At 36.6% G+C, this 20,907-nt stretch overlaps 2 protein-coding genes across 9 annotated transcripts in view; one reads left to right on the forward strand and one right to left on the reverse strand.

Moving 5' to 3' along the window:
• The window catches only part of LOC114155950 (uncharacterized), a 56,939-nt gene extending 39,636 nt beyond the window's left edge, over positions 1-17,303 (forward strand). For 4 of the 8 annotated variants that reach the window (XM_028036100.1, XM_028036106.1, XM_028036104.1 and 1 more), the window contains 8 exons: positions 6,103-6,208; positions 9,718-9,936; positions 10,365-10,505; positions 12,902-13,057; positions 13,162-13,334; positions 13,796-13,930; positions 14,571-14,705; positions 14,829-17,303. In XM_028036100.1, the coding sequence (XP_027891901.1) occupies positions 6,103-6,208; positions 9,718-9,936; positions 10,365-10,505; positions 12,902-13,057; positions 13,162-13,334; positions 13,796-13,930; positions 14,571-14,705; positions 14,829-15,059 (1,296 nt within the window). In that variant the 3' untranslated portion in view covers positions 15,060-17,303. Of the gene's footprint in view, positions 1-6,102; positions 6,209-9,717; positions 9,937-10,364; positions 10,506-12,901; positions 13,058-13,161; positions 13,335-13,792; positions 13,931-14,570; positions 14,706-14,828 lie in introns of all 8 variants that reach the window. The other 4 variants (XM_028036105.1, XM_028036108.1, XM_028036101.1 and 1 more) reach the window with 3 other exon arrangements.
• A 688-nt stretch (positions 17,304-17,991) lies between these two features.
• LOC114155945 (chloride channel protein 1-like) overlaps positions 17,992-20,907 on the reverse strand; it is a 29,299-nt gene continuing 26,383 nt past the window's right edge. Inside the window, exon 24 of the mRNA XM_028036091.1 lies at positions 17,992-20,341. Within this exon, the coding sequence (XP_027891892.1) occupies positions 19,838-20,341 (504 nt within the window). The 3' untranslated portion in view covers positions 17,992-19,837. The remainder of the gene's footprint in view (positions 20,342-20,907) is intronic.

Below are 20,907 nucleotides of genomic sequence, written 5' to 3' on the forward strand. Positions count from 1 at the left end.
AAAATACCTGAATTGCATTATTACAAAACTTCTATAAGGGTTGGATCGAATAATTATGGAATTGTACGTATTTATTCAAATTTTAAAGATATGTACTTTTAGGACTGGCATCTAATAAAAACAAGCTGCATGAGCTGGCTAGTACTCTCTAAACCTCAGTCACCATATCTTCTAAAACAGCCATCAGGCAGATCAACAGTTTGACAAACAGTTTGCTTTGTAAAGCATCGCCTCACTGGGAGGGAATCAAAACGCTAACATGCCAATCAGGTGTAAGTTAGGCGGGTTAAAGTAAGAGAAACCCGATACTGCATTCAGAGCACGATGAAGACCAGCAAGCAAAATATCAGAGTTCAGGAGATACAAGATAGAAAATTTGACTGAATCAAGACATTGCCCAGAAGTTCAGACTGGGAAGCTAACTGACAAATTGCTAACTAAGTATGTGGAGCAGGAAAATAGACCGTATTTACTTTAATTTATGCAAACCAATTGCCTCAAAAAGATTCAATTACTGCTACATATAAAAGACAAGTGTAGTTACACCGTGTGATTTTGGCAAACAATATTCTTCAACTCATCCAAAATATTATTCTCCGTAAAACTTCTTTTATTTTCTGCTTACAGCAGCAGCAGCAATATATTTGCTACATAGATTAAAGATTCACGGTCTCATTATTTGACATGGTTGTTCTGTTCAAAACCTTTTGGTTTGCTTGAGCAGAAATGGTGTAGCGTCTGGGCATGTTAAAATGTTCAACTTTTACCAGCCAAAATCCTCATTACTTTCAAATAGTTCGCTTTTTATTTTATTTTACTTGTTGCACGGACTCAACTTAAATAGATTAACTTATAAAGCTTTTTTTTATATATATATCCAAACGTTCCTGCCACTTGTTTAAGATGAGTACAAACAACAAGTCGATGATAATTAAGTGATGTTCGCTTGAACTTTTTGTTTAAGTCTAATGTTTTATTTTACAGTGAGGAAGGCCGGAGTCTAGTTTTAGCAGATGGCTGAAGGCGTCTGATCCGCTTCAAACTCAGTACCTGTTTGCTCCGAGGCAAAACTTTGGTAAGGTTAAATTTAGTGGCTAAAGAAAGTCAGACGGTTTATTCTCCAATGTGAGAAATCCCTTGAGGTAGTCAGGTTTGTTGTTTGATCAGATCTTGTTAGTCAGTATGATTACTAATTAACGGTTGATTCTTTTGTATCTAGATGCAACGTAATCATTCAATTCACAATTGAAGTTTTATTATGGGGATGCAGCAGATAAAATATTTCATAGTATATTTCACTGATTCCTTTCATACAGTCTAAACTCCCTGAAAAAAAAGACCTTTCAGAGAAATATAATTTTGATTGCTTTGAGTATAATGATATTTTACTTAATCTGACTGATATGATCTTCTTTAGCGCATACTGATGTTTCGCATTGATCATTTATAAGCTTATCAATTACAAGAGGTGTTGTACTGTCTGTTAGAGAACATTAGTGAACAGCATCATTAGGACCAACGAACAAAAGCTGCAGATCATTTTAAAGGTAACAAAACAATTCACCATGTTATGAGCAACTCTTGGAGCATGATTGTGTAGTGAGTATGTTTAATTTTTATTTTTAGGTAAAGTGTACCAATAGCAGACTTAGTCAATGTTATTATAAGTGGGGCTAGTTGTCAGAAGATGTAAGTAAGTCTCGGTGAGAGGGAGTATTTAAGAAAAAAAACACAAATTCACTGATTGAATTTTTGGCTGATAGCCAGCATATATTTAAATTTGTGCAACAAAACACCAAAAGAAAAAAAATACTATATAAAAAACGGAATGGCTATTCAGTTTGATAAATATTTACACATTCAATAAATCAATATAAATCCAAGGGCACACATTAAAACATCAAATCTAAATAAATAATATGAATTATATTAATTATTTTAATACAGACTGATGGTTCACATTGATCATTTAAAAGTTTTAATAGTGAAAAATTAAAAAAAGATAGAGGTGTATTATATTTTGTTAGTGAACACTAAAGTGTGTAAGATAATGGGTGGAGGGAAAGCTGAAAGATACATATGAGCAACCTCACCGAGGCCTGTTTAGTCCCTGACAGATATTGTTCAGAAGTACGAGTACAAATGAGGAACATTTCCTGAAATGTATTACTCTAGCAAGTGTTACAGAAAAAAAAATCTATGAGTTTCAAATGTATTTAAACCAAGATTTACTATTTTGGAGAAAACATGAAGTAGTGGGAAGATCAGTGTTGATTCAACAGCAAGAAAAAAAACTGAACAAAATCATTCACAATGATACCGGGCCAAATTCTGGAAAAGTCTGGACAAATTCTTTAACTGCGGAAAGATAAAAGTTAAATTTGAGCAGCCTCACGTAGGCCTGTTTACTGTCTGTCACATGTTCTTCAGAAGTACGTGTACAAATGAGGAACATTTACTGAAACGTATCACACTAGCAAGTGTTACAGCAAAAAATCTATAAGAGTTTAAAATTTAAGTGATGAAGGAAATCACAAACTCATAGTCAGCACTGGCTATTCGTGCTACCATAAAATAAAGCAGTAAAACAGTTAAAACTCTAGGCTTTCTGTAGAGGTATGTGTTCAGTCTTATGGGTGCGCGCACACACGCACACACACACACACACACACAGACAGACAAGCACCCATGGCAGGGGGGGTCTGGGTGGGGACATATACAGATTCCAAGAGCTGATAGCAGACCCGATCAGGAAGATATTCCGTTTTAAAACCAGAGACTGACCATCATTGTTATCGATTCTTTGCCAGAGGATGTCGGTGACATAGAGTTTCCTTGCACAACATGTGTTTTGACCCCAAAGGTCATGAGAATCACCCAACTAGGATTTTTTTTAACCTGCCTCGCAGAGCCCTTCCCCGTTTCCCGCAGTGTCTCAGGAGGATATTCCGTTTAAAACCAGAGGTAACTACAACATCCTATTTAAATATACTATATTTTATATTATTCTCAATTATCTATCACTTTCATTGTTTTTCATACTTTAATTGTATTATTCTTAAAACTCATAATTTCCATACTTTACTTGTATTATTCTTACAAATCATACAGGTCTGAAGGCGTGGGAATAACGGATCTGTGTGGGGGAGGGGTGGGAAAGGTGGGGGAGGGGTGGGAAAGGTGGGGGAGGGGTGGGAAAGGTGGGGGAGGGGTGGGAAAGGTGGGGGAGGGGCATCCTGTGACCGGAAATCAAAATCTATTAGTCATCAATCACTCATCCATCAAACTCCGATTAAAATTTGACAGAAGGTGTCCCATATAGTCTCTCTGAGTTGAATGTCAGATTATCCATGTAGTAAAGAGATGATCAAATGAGATGTTACATACATAACAACATGCACCAGATATTTACAGTACATACGCTTTATCAAAGGACTTTTTCTTCTAAATGTCTGATATTAAATAAATTAAAAAAAAGAGAGTTCTTTTTCAAATTCAGGAGTTTGCTTATATTTACTTAATATTTGATAGATTTACCTTTTGATTTGTATGACCTGGGTCAAATGTTTTGGGTCATCTTAAAGCTTTCAATTGGACTGAGATCGGAGCTTTGTTATGGATGACCACTCCAGTTTGTAGCTAATTCAGTGGTATGCTTTGTGCCGTTGTCCACTTGGAGGACACAGTGGAGATGATCTTTTCTGTTGCCTGCCTTTTCCCTTCAAATGTAAGCATGGTCTCTATAATCAAACATTTTAACCTTAGAAATGGCAAAATGTTGTATTCTTTTCATTATTTTTGTGAAACAATTATTTATTCAGGCTCAATTTTTAAAGCATGTTACCAAACAGTTGGCAGCCCAGTCCTGTTGGCCAGAACCGCGATAAATGGGAACTATAGTAAATGGCCAGTACATTGATGGTTAATAAAAGCTTCAAGATAAACACAAAAAGAGCACTAAACTATGAATGAAAAGTAGCTAAAAATTGTAGCCATACCAAATGAATGCAGTATCTCAAGTCTTGCAGTTAAGTAAGTCGATTAGATCAGAAGATAATGTCTTTCGTCTGATTCTTCTTTTATTCAGTCATCCTGCTGTAGATTTGCTGCTGTGTTGTGAAAGATCAAGAGGCTGGCTCACTGTGCAGATGCAAAGCTGAATCTCAGACTAAGTTAGTCAGTCAGGTGATGTAAAACATGTGATTGAAGAATATAGCAGTATACATATACAGTAAGTCAATGCTAGATTTAAAGACTACAGGGTTGCAAGGTGACTGCCGAACAAACCCAATCATCAGTTCTTTTTCACAGTCCTTAACAGTTGAAAATGTTTACGGTAAATAAGATACTTTTTTCTTGTGATATTTACAGATAAGCAAAAGTTGGCAATTTCTTTCATAGCCGTTATCTTTTAATGTTCTGACAATAATACAAGCATTTCTTTTTTAATTTATGCAAGCAAAACATTTATTGGGATTTTTTCTTCTGGAAACACTGGCTTACACTAGTTACTGGGAAGCAGTCATCAAACCAAAAACCCTTTCTGGTATGATAAACTGTTGCAGATTCTTTTCAGAAATCAGTATTGACATTTTGTTAGTATGCTCATCCTCAGGGGTAGTAAAGTATCAAAATATGTGTTTTTATAGAAATGTTTAAAGAAAAAATATGTCACTACATTATGTTTAAAGATTACATCTTTTAGCAGCTAGGAAGAAAACAGTGACTTTGGCTTTCAGAAATAATGAACGAGATTAATCAATCTACCATAGCCAGAATTGTAATCGTTTACTTCTCTAATTTCTGTTTTTTAGTAAGTTTAGTTACAATTAACAGGTAGAATGTGTCATGTTTTATTAGTCACATTGACTTTTTTAATATTTTTATCTCATATTTTATCAACAATCTCCACATTTTTCTTCCAAAACGACATTTTTATTTGAGTTAAGTAACATTCAGTTTCATAGGCAACTTAACAGGTTTTGTTTTACTCTGAAATTGCAGTTGGTTACAATATCTGGTTCTACCCCGAAGAAGATCCATGGAAAAACAAGATCTAATGATACAAGATTTTATTATAAGTAAAGATGCAATGATCAGAATTTTGTGGTTAATTCTGGTCTAGTTTTGTATGCCGTTAGTTTACCTGAAGAATTTTTCCAACATTTCCAAATCTAGTATGTGTCATGAAAGAGAAGGCTTGAAAACTCGAAGGGCAAAGTAAAACAACTTTGCTGTGTTACCTTTGGCCTTCCTGTTATCTAGTTTAGATCCTACTCTCTTTTCCTGTCTGACAAGCTGATTGAAATAAAGTTGTTGATAAGAAAATATATTTGTTTTCTTTTTAAAATCTTCTTACTTCTTTGTGCATTTGCTGACTTTATTTTTAAATACCTCACTGAAAACTATACCTGATGATGCTGATGTATTTAATAATAATAATTTTTTTTTTTTTTTAAAAACATGAGATTTTTGAGTTTCCAAGCATTCAGGCTTAAAACTGGCTGGATCCAATCACCAGTCAATTCAGTCAATGATGCTGTGAATTTCTCCGTATTGTCCAAACATTTCCCACTAAACTGTTATTTCCCTATTTAGCATCTTTTAACAACTACTACCACCTCTTTAATAATATTCTATGCAGATAATTCTTCTTCAATTGGGGTTGTTGTACTTTAAATACAAAGTGTGTTCACTCAAACCTTTGCTGTATCACTTTTACATCGTTAGTGCTCCTTTAGCTATCATATGATTTTCTTCTTAAATCAAAGATGATAGTATTCAACTTACAATGTGCTAAAATAATTAACCCTCCTTTCTTATTCTTTTTCCAGTAACCTCTCTCCTCTGTTATTTCATCTCCTTCAAACAGTTCTCTGAATCTTCAATCACCTGGTCTTTTCATTTTTTTTTAAATCCTCTCTCTTATTCATCTTCCCTGTCTATTCTTATTCTGTCATTTTCCATGTCACATTGATTTTCCATCTCCTTATTTTATCACTGACATCTTTCACTACTCCTCACACTTTATCCCCCATTTTCACATCTTTGCTCACTAACATTTGAATTCAACCATACTTTACTCCTCCCTTCTTTCTTTAGTTGTCTATGGAGGATACTACTTCTATTCTGCCTCGACTCAAGAGGAAGTCCGCCGACGCCTACGGGATTGGTGCCCTGGCTAAGTCCTCTCTGACAGGTGTGTCAGGTGTGTGTCTGTGCTAGTAGGTGGTAAAACAGCCCCCATGTTGCCTCCACATGCTCCACAGTGGGTCAAGGGTGAAGTTGTTGTTGACTGATAAGGTCTGAGCTTTCATTTGTGTAAAAGATTATTCTTGTTTCTTGGTGTGTTACTCAAATGGTTATTGGTTTCTACCGTTAAATAATCATCTTACGATTGGATTTAACTGTAATCATTGATCAACATCACTGTGCTACTAGTTAGAATATGTATTATTCAAATTATTTAATGTTTATTTAGCACAATCTTACAATAAATCTTTGTTGTAGTTAGACTGTAATAAACTGTAATTAAATGTGTCAGTAAATTTATTCCAAACAAATAAACCTCATCTAATCTCAATTTAATTTTAATTATTTGTTTGCAATTACACCTTTGTGGAATGCTGATCGATGCATTGTCTTGGTTAATTAATAAAGTTACGTTTGGCTAAAAAGGTAATGAGAAAAATTTATACCATCACAAAAGAGGGAGAATGAGAAAAGCAAAAAAAGAGAGAAAAAGACAAAGCATAGAGGATATGGAAATTTAGCTGTAAATCTAGACCATAATTATGTTTCAACAATTAAATCCAGCACTTTGTTTCTTATGGCTTCATCAACATTTTTCGATTCTTGACTTGATGAAGATCTAAGTATGATTAAAATGTTGTTAAAAATATAACAATCAAGCCAGTGCCTTCCATTAACATATTTTTGGAAACATTTGCAGTCCTGCATCTTCAAATGCATGATGTCACTACTTTCCCTTTATGCCAAAAACAGCACCAAGACCACTGAACATAAGTTGTGTCTTTTTAGCTATAAGACTGCCCACCATTTGCAACATAATGCTGTAAAGAGTTAATGCAATACCACAGGTAATGATGCAAAACATAATTTCACAGAAAGTGTTTGCTTTTCTTCATGTTTCTTTCTTTGGCAGTAATAATTAACTGGTTTTGAATTAAGTTATTATTTTATTGGGAATTTGGGAATTCACAGTCCCTATTTTACATAATTCTCATTGTGTTATGTTTATTTGAAAGAACTTTGTGGGAGGCTAACGCTAAAACTTTGCTACTTAATGGGACATATCAAGAAAACATTTTCAACAAGTCTGCTCAATTTTAAATTTGTTAAGTAATATTTTGGAGGGTTTGAGACATTTTATGTTTTACTGAACTAAAAACAAAGTGTTTTACAAAAGAAAAACATATAAGGGACACATATAAGCTGTAATCAGTTCATATAGGTTTATCATACTGATGCCCAAAATTAACCTTAATGTAAAAAAGTATTTTTTTAGAGTGCTTGGTAGACCAAATAACCATCTGACACACACAAAGAAAGCACATAAATGATCTCTTAACCTTAGCAACAAATGTCAGATTTTGTAAATCCAGCCTTGCTTCAACAGACGACTTCATTCTTGACCAGGAGGAGGAAAAGGAGCTTGGAACCAACATGACCGCCCCTGTGGGTGCCCCTTCCTATATCACTTCCTACTTTTCTCCTCTCTCTCATTGATATCAACAGCTGACGTCAATGACACATGTCAGAGTCATTGACGGAAATCCAATCAGGTCTTTGATTTCAAAGAAACTAAAGTAAGTGATATAACTTACTTTAACTGCCTACTGAAGCATCACCACAGGCGTGTTGGGGAATGTAGTGTACTGTAATGTGGCAGTGCTGGTGCTGGTGTTAAATATATGTGAAGTCGCTGCAATGTTGTGACTACCAGTGGTTGGTTCTTCTTCTGTCACGTCTCTTGTGCTCTTTGCTTCCGACTGTAGTGCTCTGTGCTTGGCATTGTGTAGCATCTTAAAGTGTTTGTAACAAAAGAAAAGTGTTATGTCTAGTGTATTTAAAAGAAATGTGTTGGATTTGCTTAACAGTACATAGAATCATTTGAATTGCCAAGACCCCAACACCCTCCCTCATCCTTCATCCCCATTTACTCCACTCCTATTTCCATCCCCAATTAGGCTCCGCAGTAAGAGTTTGATTTTCAAATGAGATTGGCTCTTTTTGTCTTTGGGGACAATTGTGCCTATTTATAGCTCAGCCTGAAACTTGCCCCGTGGACCTGGGGAGTCATTTCCAAAGCTCTGTCTCTGTTTATTCATGCCTGCTTGATTTTAAATTACTTTTTTCTATCAATCAGCCATTCTGTACCCATTTGACTTAAAGAATATGCCGCTAGTTTGAATCCAGTATTTGCATCTTAATTGGACAAAGATTTAAGAAGGAACCATTATTCTCCTTAAGAAAGCAAAATATGGACCTAAAATTTAATAACAATATTTTCTGGGGGTTTGTTGGAATGATGAATTTATCACTACATTCAGAAATGTTGGAGCTGCACCAGGATTATTAAATAGGTCAAGTTACATTAAGGATAGTTACTATTCAGGTTATACATGGTTATATTTTATGTCAATCAGTGAACAGTGCACAATTTTTAAAAAACTGAAAGTCTATTTCATGGTAAAATGTTAGTAATTTTTGGGTTTCCACTGACAAAAGAAAGCACATGAATTCAGCAAATGCAATTGGTGTTCATCTTAATGCAGAAAAACGGATTTTAAACAAGTTCAACTCAGTTAAATTTATTTTGATTAAATTTATCTAAATGTAACTAAATTAATTTAGCTTAATTTAGTTTGACTGACTCAAATGAGTCTACATTAAAACTTCAAACTTTATTAAAAAAAACTAAACAAATGCAGAAAGCTTAATATCAGTTGTCCAATTTATTAACATTTTAATCATTTTGTTAAAAAAGTGAGATTCATAAAGAAATCCCGTAAAAAGAATCTTAGATCATGTGTATCCATTTCATCCTGAGAAAGCACAAGATGGCAGAGGACAGGAATGGCTCTCTTTAAAAAAGGAGAAGCCTCCACAACATCCAAGCTTTTATAAGCGGCCATATGCATTGGCAGAATTGAGTTTGCTAGTATGTTGTTAGTCAAGTTGCAGTATTACTCAAGCAATTCTCCATGTGACAGTCGCAGTGGCAGTGCATTTGAACAGGGCATTCAAGTCACAGTTGCTCCTGCCTTTTACTGAGCAGTTTTAACTTTTGTTGGCATTAAAAGGAAATTAATTAAGATAATTTACTTTTTTTAAAAACGAGGTGACTTACTGGTGCAGAGTGAGCGTATTTTTATTCTAAGCAAAGTAAGTGCTGGGTTTTACTGATCATCTCACACCTTGTCACTTGAGTTCATGCATTACAGTACATTTAATGCCTCACTGACATCTTCTGTCATAGTCTCTAGGATTAAAAAGATCCACTACATTATTGTTTCTCATCCTCATTCTACCTCCTCCCCGTGCCTCAGTTGGAGGTGTAGTTTTTGTTTTAGAGGGCCAGAAGATGTTTTGACAGTTTGTGTATGTGTGTGTGTGTGTGTCTGGTGTGTGTGTCTCTGTCTACGTGTGTCTGTTGCTGGCCTGCGACTCCTGCCACCCTCAAACTTGCTGTAGGTGTGACACGGTCAATGAAGGACAAAGTGACCAAGCCCACTGCCATGGCCCAGGGTCGGGTTGCCCACATGATCGAGTGGCAGAGCTGGGGCAAACCGTCGGCGGGGCCGTGCGGGGTCACAGGGCGTGCCAACCTGCAGCGGGAAAAGGAGAGGAGGATGGAAAACGATGCTTACAGCGACCTCAGTGATGGCGAGAAGGAGGCTCGCTTTGCAGCAGGTAAGGACCTTGACTTTTATTTATACAATACAATGTCTAGAAACAAGTGATTGTGTTATATTGACTATATTCAAGACCAGCTGTCTATATGTTACACAAATATACTGGTGAAATAAGTTATTCTGGTTGATTAAGCTTACATTTACTTGTTTTCAACAAATCTTGATTTCCCATTTGGAGTAAACACTCCCCTCTATATTCTCCGTCACTGCTCTAAAAGCTGACTGGTTCTCCATGTTAATGACTGTTGTTACCTCTGTTGCTTTAATTACAAATTAACACCTGTATGCACTAGCAAAGTAGGGTCTGAGATTCTCATTACGCACTGCAGCCCTAAGATAAGGCATCATACTGTTGCATGTTACACTTTTTAACATCAGCCCTAGTGCCTCTCAGCTTGTACTGATGGCTCTCTGTCCCCTCCTCAGGTATTATGCAGCAGTTTGCAATCTCTGAGGCGACTCTGTTTGGCTGGAACTCGATGGATGGAGACAGCATGGGAGCTGGCTCGAACCAGGGCAGCGTCGCTCACCTGAGCGAGGTCAACCAGGAGAGTATTACCAGCAGAGGTAAATGAGCTATAAAGCTCTGCGTGTTTCTTCTACCTAAGTGGTAATACCCAGTGATTTTTTTGGCAATAAGTTCATGATGTTTGCAAAATGTGCCATTTCAAAAACCTCTTGAATGTAATGCCACAAAGCCCCTCACCTAGCAACCCTAGCAGATCTGCAGGTTTGGTCTGCTGGTTTCTCCACTGTATGCACTGTACAATGGCTGCTGGAAAAGAAAAGTGTTTTGTAGTTGGCTAATCATCCAGAAATCACTTGCTGCATTCTTGTTGGTTGTACAAGAGGCTCCACTTCTGCTTTTTAAAGATGTGTGGTTGTGTAATTGCTCATCTGTTTATAGTACTTTTCACATGTGAGTGTAATGTTGACAAATTGTTTCTTCATGCAAAACGTTAAATATAATAATCAGACAATATCTTTAACATCAGTAGTTTTAGACTTAATAGAAGCTATTGGAAATACTAATGTGTGAAGAGAGAGTGTATTTAGTCAACAGGAGGATTCTTGGTCTAAAATGACAACAGGCTCATCAGTTGCTTTTAGTTTCCAAAGGCAGTCAGTTTGGAACTGTGTTCAAATGCAGCTGGTCTTAGAGTATAACATGATGAAGAGTCATTTGCTGCCTCTACCCATACAGCTGCTGACTGCATTGGAGCTCTTGGCCACAGGAACATTTCAGATGAAGTTCACAGGCAGTTTAAATCTTTGGCATTTAAGCCAGAGGCGAGCCATACCCGCTGTGTGGAAGGGAATTAACCATAGGCATGCCTTTGTTAAGTTTTCATCTTGGCAGTTTAACAGATCAAGATTAAGGTTTAAATTGTAGCAGGAGTCGATTTGCCCTATTTAATTACAGCTGTGTACTGTGCACTGCTACAAAGGCACCATCACAGTATGAATTTATTTAAGTTAACAGAAAAACCTGATGAGGTAATATATGATGTGTAACTTTTTGTAAAGAGTTCTTGATTCATCACAATTTGCTTATTCCAGTGAACAACATTTTTGGAAACAGAAACAGGTACTTTGTAAGATAGGCCATTTCCTGATAAGCAAATACATTTAATTATCCTAATACTATTATTACTGTTGAACATCAAGTCTGTGCTCCCCCAGATGCCTTATGTCTTTGTGATATTATTGCTACTAGCTTGACTTTTTGCTCATAATAATGCTTAAAATATGTTTGATACTGTTATAAGTAAGTGAGAAAGAACTATGTACTTTGTTGCTGTCAAAAAATGCCAACATAAAGGTTTGATTGGGTCCATCTTTTTTCATTTCTACTATTTGCATATTTAGATGAAATTATGTCAAATTTCTCAATTAAAGTCTACATTTAGAAAATCCCTGCAAGTCTTTATACTTAAGGCTGCTAGAATCTAAGCATCAACATAACAGATTTTATGCTCCTACACCGAGGAAAACAAAATGGTTTTAAATATCTCTTATTTAGTCATATGTCTTTGGTGTCATATTAAATTTCTGAATGTGAGTGTTAAAAACTAAAAAGTCAGTCACAGTTTTAGCCAAAAGTCAAGTACTTTTGGAGGTCAGCCACATTGCTGCACATTTCAGGTTTTGACTCCTGCAGGGCACTTAGTCAGGAACTTCCAAATGACAAATCCAGATGACAGCCTGTCATTTCTGAAACATCAGATGGGGTTTAACATGTGCTGTGTGAGAGAACTGACTTACAAATATAAAGGACAATGAGAATGACATAAATAATTGAAGAGCATTCTTTATACGCGTTTTTGAAACTAAAAACTGATGGGCTTAAGTTAAAAGGCACTGCTGTGATTTAGCTCCATCCTAAGGCATTAATAAAGTAGAAAAAAGTAGATGGTTTAGAAAACCCTGCATAATATCAAAGAAACTACTGTTCCATAACTGCAATAAAGGAGTTCTATGACAACTACCGCTGGTTCTAGCTATTCCAAAATAATCTGTAATGAATTTGCAACTCTAACCAGGACTTTTATGCCAAGTGCCACTGTGAAAGGAATACATTTCTTTTCTCACTGGTGTTTAGCAGTGTAGAACTTTGTCTAAGCCCTGCGGGACCTTGTAGGTTAGCACAAGGACTTAGCTCTGCAGCTTTGCTTTCATTAACGGCACCATATGGGGCTCTGCGAGGCTTCATTTAGCATAAAACAACAACACACGTGTACGGCACATAAACACAGCAACAATTACAACTTTATTGGACAGAGGAGATGGTTTTCCACAATGTCCACTTGTTTAATGTATAACAAACATGTTTATAGGTCAATAACACTCCTATTAAAGTCAATGTGAGTAAATCTCTTCAATAAATGAAATTGCTTCTCCCCTTCTGAACAATCTTTTTGTTTATACCTCACATCTCCATGTTTCTGTGCATATTTGAACAGACCAGGTGCTCCATCACTCCTCTGCAGATGTCTGGCCTCACACCTACGTCTCACAGGGCCTGTACTGCCTGTCTTCCTCTGATGCTTGGGACCCAATCACCAGCCAGCCCTCAGGCGTGGTTTCACCTGCCGCAGGCTCCTACATCATGGCTGCCGGTAAGGATTAATTACCCTCTTAAAACCTTTTGTACTAAATTAGTCTCCAAGCGCATGTATGATTGTGTGAGCACAAGATATTAGGCATTTTGTGGGTGTTGCAGGTGGTGGTAGTGGAGCAGGAGGTACCCCTGGAGATGGGTATGGGGGCACGGTTGGCAGTTACCTTCAGCAGCACCAGGCTCAACTTTCACTGCAGCAACAAAGTCAACTTCAGCATCTACAACAGCTTCATCACTACCAGCAGCAACAGTTCCTGCAGTACCAACAACAACAGGTATGCAGTGCACACTTTAATAAGATGACTAACATTTCTTTAAAATGCAAGGAACCACAAAAGCAAATTTGTACACATAAGAAAAATCCTGGAGTTATGGGTCAATTCAAACAAAACTTAATAGCATGATTTTATTGCTTTTATTTCTAACAGAAACAGCAAGTATTATTCTGATTATTCTTTTAGTTGTAGCCTGTTCTGCATCTCCAAAATCAGAACCAAACATGGGGTAGCAGAATTCAGCATAAAAATAACTGGAACAGTGATGATAAACTTGTTATATATTTGCGTGATGATTTTGATGAATGTCTACAGCTTGTTTCATAACTGGTCACTCTATTATGTTTTTATGAGGTAAATCACTTTGAACTACCTTATTGTGGAAATGTGCTATAGAAATAAAGTTAACTTGACTTTTGGTGTCTTCTGCTAGTCCCTTTACCTTTCGTTCGTTTCTCCAGTCTTTGGAGCACAGGCTACACAGTGGTTCCCCTTCCCTCCAAGCCACTCCTAACAGCACCATCCACAGCCTCGGTCCTCCCACTCACCCCCGGCTAGCGGACCTGTGGGGGGCTGCACAGGTAGAGGCCCATCAGGTATGTGTTTGCCTGCTGATTCAAAATGAACCGATTATATTTGCAAAATAGATTATGGTTTAATAAGGTTTGACAGAGAACAAGGACACACTGCATCAAAGGTAAAGAGAGTATGTATATAGTAAATTTTTTTTGTCTTATTGGTTTGGGTTTTTTATATCAGCAGGCCTATTTAGCAGACAACTGTAGTGCAGTGAGTGATGAACTGCCAGAGATGTCTTCCAGGTAGGAGACAGGATGAAGGTCTGCATGGCAAACTCCCAAAGATCTGCATGGCAACTTGAAGTGGATTTGATGAATTTTGTGGGACAGTCCTGGGTAAATCATCCTGGCTTCCATGATGGCATGTCTGAAAGTCTGCAAGGTTACGACTTGAGGCATTTGGATTCAGCATCTGCACCTCTTGCATCATCCACTAAAGTCTTGTTTATCCCTGATGCCCTGCATAGGAAATTCAAGCTGGGTTGTGACAGGAAACTGCTTGCCCCTCTTCCCTACTTACTCTGTTGCATATTCTTGCCTTTCTTTGGGGTTTTAAATTGAAGCATATACATACCTGTTAAACATGACAACTAAATTGTTACCACTTTGAAACAAAAAGTTGAAATTCAATGGAATCAGTAATCTCATCTGGTTTCAGGTGGAGATCGTTGGTCAGCTGAGTGGACAGATGCTTGACATGGTTGGAGGGGTTGTAGAGACGGTCGGGGAGGAACCAGAACCTGAATCTGAAGGGTTCCTGGAGCAACATGAAGAGGAAGAAGAACTGACAAGGGTTCGTTGAAACTTTTTCTTTCCTTAAAATCTTTAGTCAAAGGTTTTAGTGTCACAAGAGGAGCTAAAATGTTAATAAATTTAATTACATGGCATTATAAATTACCTTGATTACATTTTACAGGTAGAGGAGATAACGCTGACCTTAGAGCCAGAGCCATGCTCTTTAACACCATCCCCGCTGAGGGAGGAAGCCCCAACGACAAGAGGTTCAAGCCCAGGAACACCAGCGCAGCCTGCAGAGCCCATTCCAGAGAGGATACCTTTCGATGTCACCCCTTGCGTCGTCCAATCGCTCGAAGAGAAAGACGAGGAAGTGGAGGAGGGCTCCATTGTCGTCGTTGCAACAAACTGAGTCACACGGCCACAAAAAGACTAAGACTTCAATAATTAATCAAGCTACTACCCCATCTCTTCCTTCCTTCTCCCAAATATTTACCTTTCTAAACCTGAGTAAACGCTACTTCAGCTGGAAATGTTGGATGTAATGTATACAAACTAGATGCCATCAACCCCCAGCCTCCCAAGTTTAGCATCAAAAAAGTGGACCTTAACAAGACTATGAACAAGTAATATTAAAGGTCGGGAGGGACAAGAAATCTTACACTGCTGGAACACAAGAACTGAAGATATAATGAATTACTAATGTTTGGACCAACCGGACTGACGAGCCAGGACAGAAAACCAAATAGGGGATAAAAGGATGGATGCAAAACTCCCCAAAACAGAGAGACAAAACTGAGAGATGGATAAAAGGGCAAATAAAAATAAAAAAAAACCAAACATCTGTGCAATACAATAATTATGGATACAAAAATGGGTTGTTAAATAATTCAGAGTGCTTGGTTCCTGTTTCTTGGAGCAACAGAAGTCTCAGAGAGACTGTTGGAGAGCTGTTTGGTTTGCTAATTGATGCATTTGGGTTGGACTGCATTCCTGCTTAATGCAAAGTGGAGACTCAAACCTCAGAGCAATTTGGGGCGTGCACTTTGAGTTATTTGCAAACACACCATCTGACCACAACCAAAAAATGCATGCTTTTTAACAGTGACCTAGCCCTAACAGTATAACGCAGTATAAAAGTAATAATATAACAAATTGTTTTTTTACAATAAAAGGGAAAAAAAACAATAAACTGATATGTATCTGTATGAATGTAAGACTGTATGTATGTGTGTATGAATGTAGCTGCTTTGTGTGTAAAATATATATTCTGGGAAACAAACTCATATCAGCGCTGGTTATTTTAAGCATTTCAATGTATTTTAGATTTATATAATCTAATATTTCAGTTAGGTTATATGGTATCTAAGCTTCAGAGTAAAGCGGTAATAACAGCTTCATATCAGACTAAGGAAAAACAACAGGGATTTGTTTGTATCAGTAAAGTATTTCTTAACAGCCAACTACTTTTACTATAAAATAATCGCACACTGAAAAGTGACAAAATTTTAATAGTAATGCTAGTGCTGAATATTATGATGTAAATATTGATCACAACCTTTCTCTGGACTGGTTACTTTCATTATGACATCCTCTCCATTCCTTTGGGGCATAGCATCTTGGCTACTAAAAGTGCACACATGTGTCATATTCACATTGCAAGGATAACTGCAATATGATAAACTGCAACTCTAAAATCTATCAAACCTTATAGTATTCAGTAGTGATACTGTAAACAAAAGGATCATTTATTTTCTGACCAATTACATATTTTACCATCTTCACCAATCATCTCTGTTTGTAGAGATAATGCAAAATCTATGTTTTTTTTTTTGGTTTTGTCTGCTTTCTGATTAATTTCTGAGGAGTAAAATTAATAATAAAGCAGATCCATATTAGCGCCACAGAAAAAATCTGAAACTGTCCCACTCAGCACATTTGCCTCATTTATTAACCTAAATATTTTCTTGCTTTGTGAAAGCAGTAAAATCCTTGTCTGGTTGATAATTTTGAATGCTTTAGCTTTGCAAAATCCATATAGGTTCAGGCTAGAATATTTACTTAAAAATGGTTCCTGGATTTCTTTACATATGACAGAATTTACTTTAAAAGTATGGATCCATGAACTTTAACATATAGTGAAGAAAAAGCCAGAGCAACATGTGGCTTTCATTTTATCCTTACTCTCCAGTGATCAAGACCTTGAAGCCCCTAATTGCTCTTATAATCATCCACCGTCTTCTTGTCCTCATGTTTCTCTGAGATCTTATCCTGTGAGCTGCTCTAAAGCTCAAATACAGAAGTGACACTTAGATAATGATATGGAAATAGGGAATATAAAATGGTAAAATTCACCAACTCATTTCCAATAAAGTGAAAAATAAAAAGACTTGTAATAAGGAGAGATCTGGTATGTGGCACTTATAGTGACTCAGTCATAAATTGAAGAGCCTAGACAACCATTAGAAGCGTCCACAGAAAGAAATATATATTTTAAAATGTCATTAAAAAGGCCACTTAATGAATATGGGAGGAAATCCATTAATTCACATTGTGCTTATATAATTTTACTTTAGACTTTGTGGGGATTATGGTGATGCAGTAACTTGTCTAACATTTATTTTTGTTTTTCTGCAATAAACATTTTGAACTTGAACATTCACCTGCAGATTGCTACAAAGCAAATGGTATTTATAAAGGATACTAAAAAGGCACCAAATTTTCAACATACATTCTTCAACACTACTTCTTATTTATTTATTTGTCAAATTGATTCCAACAGTGAAGCTGCACAACTTCAACTGTTAAAAATCGTTTTTGTTGAAGTATGTAGTTCTTTACACTGGAGTCAGGGATAGCATGGAGTTGATAGTCCTCTGTATGAAACAAATATGTGGAAAGATTTTATGCGGTAAAAAGTGGTTACAGAGTTACTATGACAAGATATGCTGAGCTACAATATTAAAAATTAAATGCAATTGTGATGGTGGCTTCTATAATAACATTTGTGTTCACTTTTACATATTTGAGACTGGAGTTGTTTGAGGATATCAAAAACCTGACTTGGCCCCACTTTGATTAGCTGTTAGCTTAAGCATATGGGAGCTAACTAATCTCAAATCATACAAAATTAAGATACTAAATCAGTTATTATCTGTTCCTGGTTTTAAAATCGAACATCACTTCAAACAGCTGCAAAGAGCACTCACTTTCTGTTATAAGCAGTAACTCAAGGTGGCAAGAACAAGAAAAAAAATTTTTAAGTCAGGATATTTTATACATACAAGAACTTAGGTGCAGGCAATTAAAATTTAACATTCAGTGAGGGCAAAATAAATTCCAAATCTACTTTTAAATAAAGCTTTATTATTCTACCATTTTGCAGTTATATGAACATCTGGAAAACATTTGAATCTACAGAAACACCAAAAAATAAATAAGTTAGTAAATAAATATTATTACCCCAGATAAACAGATGATACAAGACTTATAGAGACTCACCACCTGTTTAAGATACAGATACATGTTTTATTTGAACATAAAAAGCTATTTTAAAAAAAACTGATAAATTTAAAGACTTAAAACAGCATCCGAGGACTAACTTTGGGTTAAGAGAACTTATTAGTGCAAGTGTACAAGATGAAATCTGGAAATGGTGCATCATAAGGACAGATGCATTTCTGTACTGAAATGCATGTATTTCAGTAAAAATTGCATTAGTTAGCAATTTTACTTAAGCTGCAGTGTGGTTTGATGTGTAAGTTTTCTCATGCTTTTTATAACATTATCTATGAATGAAATGACTTTACTCTATTAAGGAGTCCTCTAAGGCGCTAACTTGAGTTAGAACATGCACCCAGCTTCTAATTTCCAGATCAACAGTCTTTCAGTAACAGAAAACTGCAGATTTCAAATACATATCAGCATTTGAGAGGAGACATGCAATAAAACCTTCTATTCCTGATGCAAGACACATTTCTGTGCGACCCTTAACTTCCAGCCCCTGAATTAAGTCATACTGACTGTTCCTCCTTTAAATATTTTAATTAAATTTAAATACTAATTTATAAGATTCCCATCTGTCAGCCTTTGTCTGAATCTCTATCATGTGTAGAGGTTATACAACAAACTGTCAGCTGTCATAGATGCTAACCATCACTTTGCAAAAGGATGCCGTAGATTGGTATTTGTTCTGTCCGATTTGATTCTCATAAATATTCTCCGGTAAATTATTCAAAGAAGCTGTGAGTCATTCTGGGACGTGGCTTTGTAAAAAAAACCAAAAGGAATCTTTGTTAGAGAGGGTTTGGTGTTGTCAGTCGCCTTTAGCTGCTTCATTTGTCAACTTAGCCATGGAGAAATGAGCTCTGAGGCTGCTTCCACAAGGTCAGCACAGAGGTCGTTGTGGGGCTTTGGCCAGTCTTCCATGGTGGACTGAGCAGCTTCATTACTGCGCTGCTATCCAAAAGGTTTGTGCCAAATTAGCTTCACCTGTTCTGATATCATTTTAAAAAGTAAGACATGAACAATCAGGTAATATGGCACCTACAGGAACCTTTCTCTGGAGCCCCGGCAGATATTGCCAGGCAATATTTTGCTTATTTTTCAACAGAGTTGGTAAAAATAAATAGATAAAAAATGCAGACTGAGTTTGGTTGGGAAACAGTTATTAAACAGAAATAATCAAATTAACTAATAAAAATCGGAAAGCAGCATGGGATGCATTTACTTATTGTTTCTTGTTTTCTATGGAATTCTTGATGAAAATCTAAACATTTCCAACAAGCAGATTATTGTGAAAGTTATGTCAAAATACTCTATGCTGCTTTGGCTCTAAAACAATCATAAACAAAATTTTAAGTTTCATTTCCTATTTTCAACCAATGCAATATTCTACAGGTTCTGGTTAAGCTTGTGTAAAGGAGGTATGTAAATTGAAAGTAAAAGGGGGAAAGGATTGATCCCTGAGGTACAACACCACTGCATTGTGTTTAGAAGTGATGGCGAAGGTTTTGCTGGAGAATTAGATGACTAACGAAAATTACATCTCTAAACTACAAAGAATTTGTAGCGGTGTGATAAAGAGAGGTACATAAAGTGCCCAAATACCAGAACGATAAGTTAAGAATGGAAAAGAAAATATCTTTAAATACAAATTTCCGGTATAAAAAAATATTCTTTGTTTGTAAGCTAAACCATTGGCTCATCATCACTGTCTTCTACCACCTGAAGGAGTCTCTGTGAAGGTCTCAGGGTGGAGAGAGAGATGGAGGAAGAAGGAGATGAAGGAGGGGTTGTGGAAGGAGGAGCAGGAGGAGGAGTGGAAGGTGGAGGGAGGGTGAAGTTGCTGTTGTAGCTGCAACTTCTACTTGTTGAAGTACTGCTGCAGCGGATGCTATTGCTACAGTCCTCTACTTCCCTCGATACACCCTCAATCCATACCTCTGTTTCATGCTCGTGGTGATTATGATGATTATTATTATGGTGTTGGTTGTGGTCAGCGGTTAAAGAGAGGGGAGGCTCTGGGATAATTTCAGACAACGGTGGAGAGGTTGAAATGGGAGATGAAGAAGGACTAGAAGAAGAGGGTGGAGGTTTAGGGACAGATTTGTGTTTGCTGATGTCACGAAAGCTGGCCAAAGGGGGCCGGAGCCGGACACCGGAGCGCGTGGAGCCTTCGATGGCCTTCTGGAGCTGAGGAAGCAAAGAAAGGGAAACATAATTGGAAATAAAGAAAAAGACTTAGGTCAAAGAATGAAGAAAATAGGATTTATAAGACGATACAAAAGAAAAGATGACATTTCAGTACAAGTTTCTCAGACTCTTAGAAAATTATGGAGATCAAAGCCAGCCATTAACAAACACAATACTATTAAAGCCAATAATTTTAGACAATTTCAGAGACTTTTAAATCTAAAGCAATCAGAAAAACCATTTGCATTTTGGCTTCATAGTCGAAGAGATGCAACAGAACAACTTAAAGCTAGTCTAAAAGGTATCAGCTTGAACACTTTGTCAACATTTAAACACATAGCAAAAATATAAATATTGTAGCATGAAAGAGTACAGGCTTTATACACAGTCCAGGTTCACATGCAAATGATGTACTGTGCATATACTGATTTAATCAAAAATATAAATTTAAATCACGGGCCAAAAAACTGTCATTAGACAATGCATGAGTTCTTTCTTTTCTGACCATCTCCACTGCCACCCATACCTCCCAGTAACACTCTTACCTGCTTCTAATAATAATTTAC

Source organism: Xiphophorus couchianus, chromosome 13 (assembly GCF_001444195.1).
Source record: "Xiphophorus couchianus chromosome 13, X_couchianus-1.0, whole genome shotgun sequence".
In the NCBI taxonomy this organism is placed as follows: Eukaryota; Metazoa; Chordata; class Actinopteri; order Cyprinodontiformes; family Poeciliidae; genus Xiphophorus; species Xiphophorus couchianus.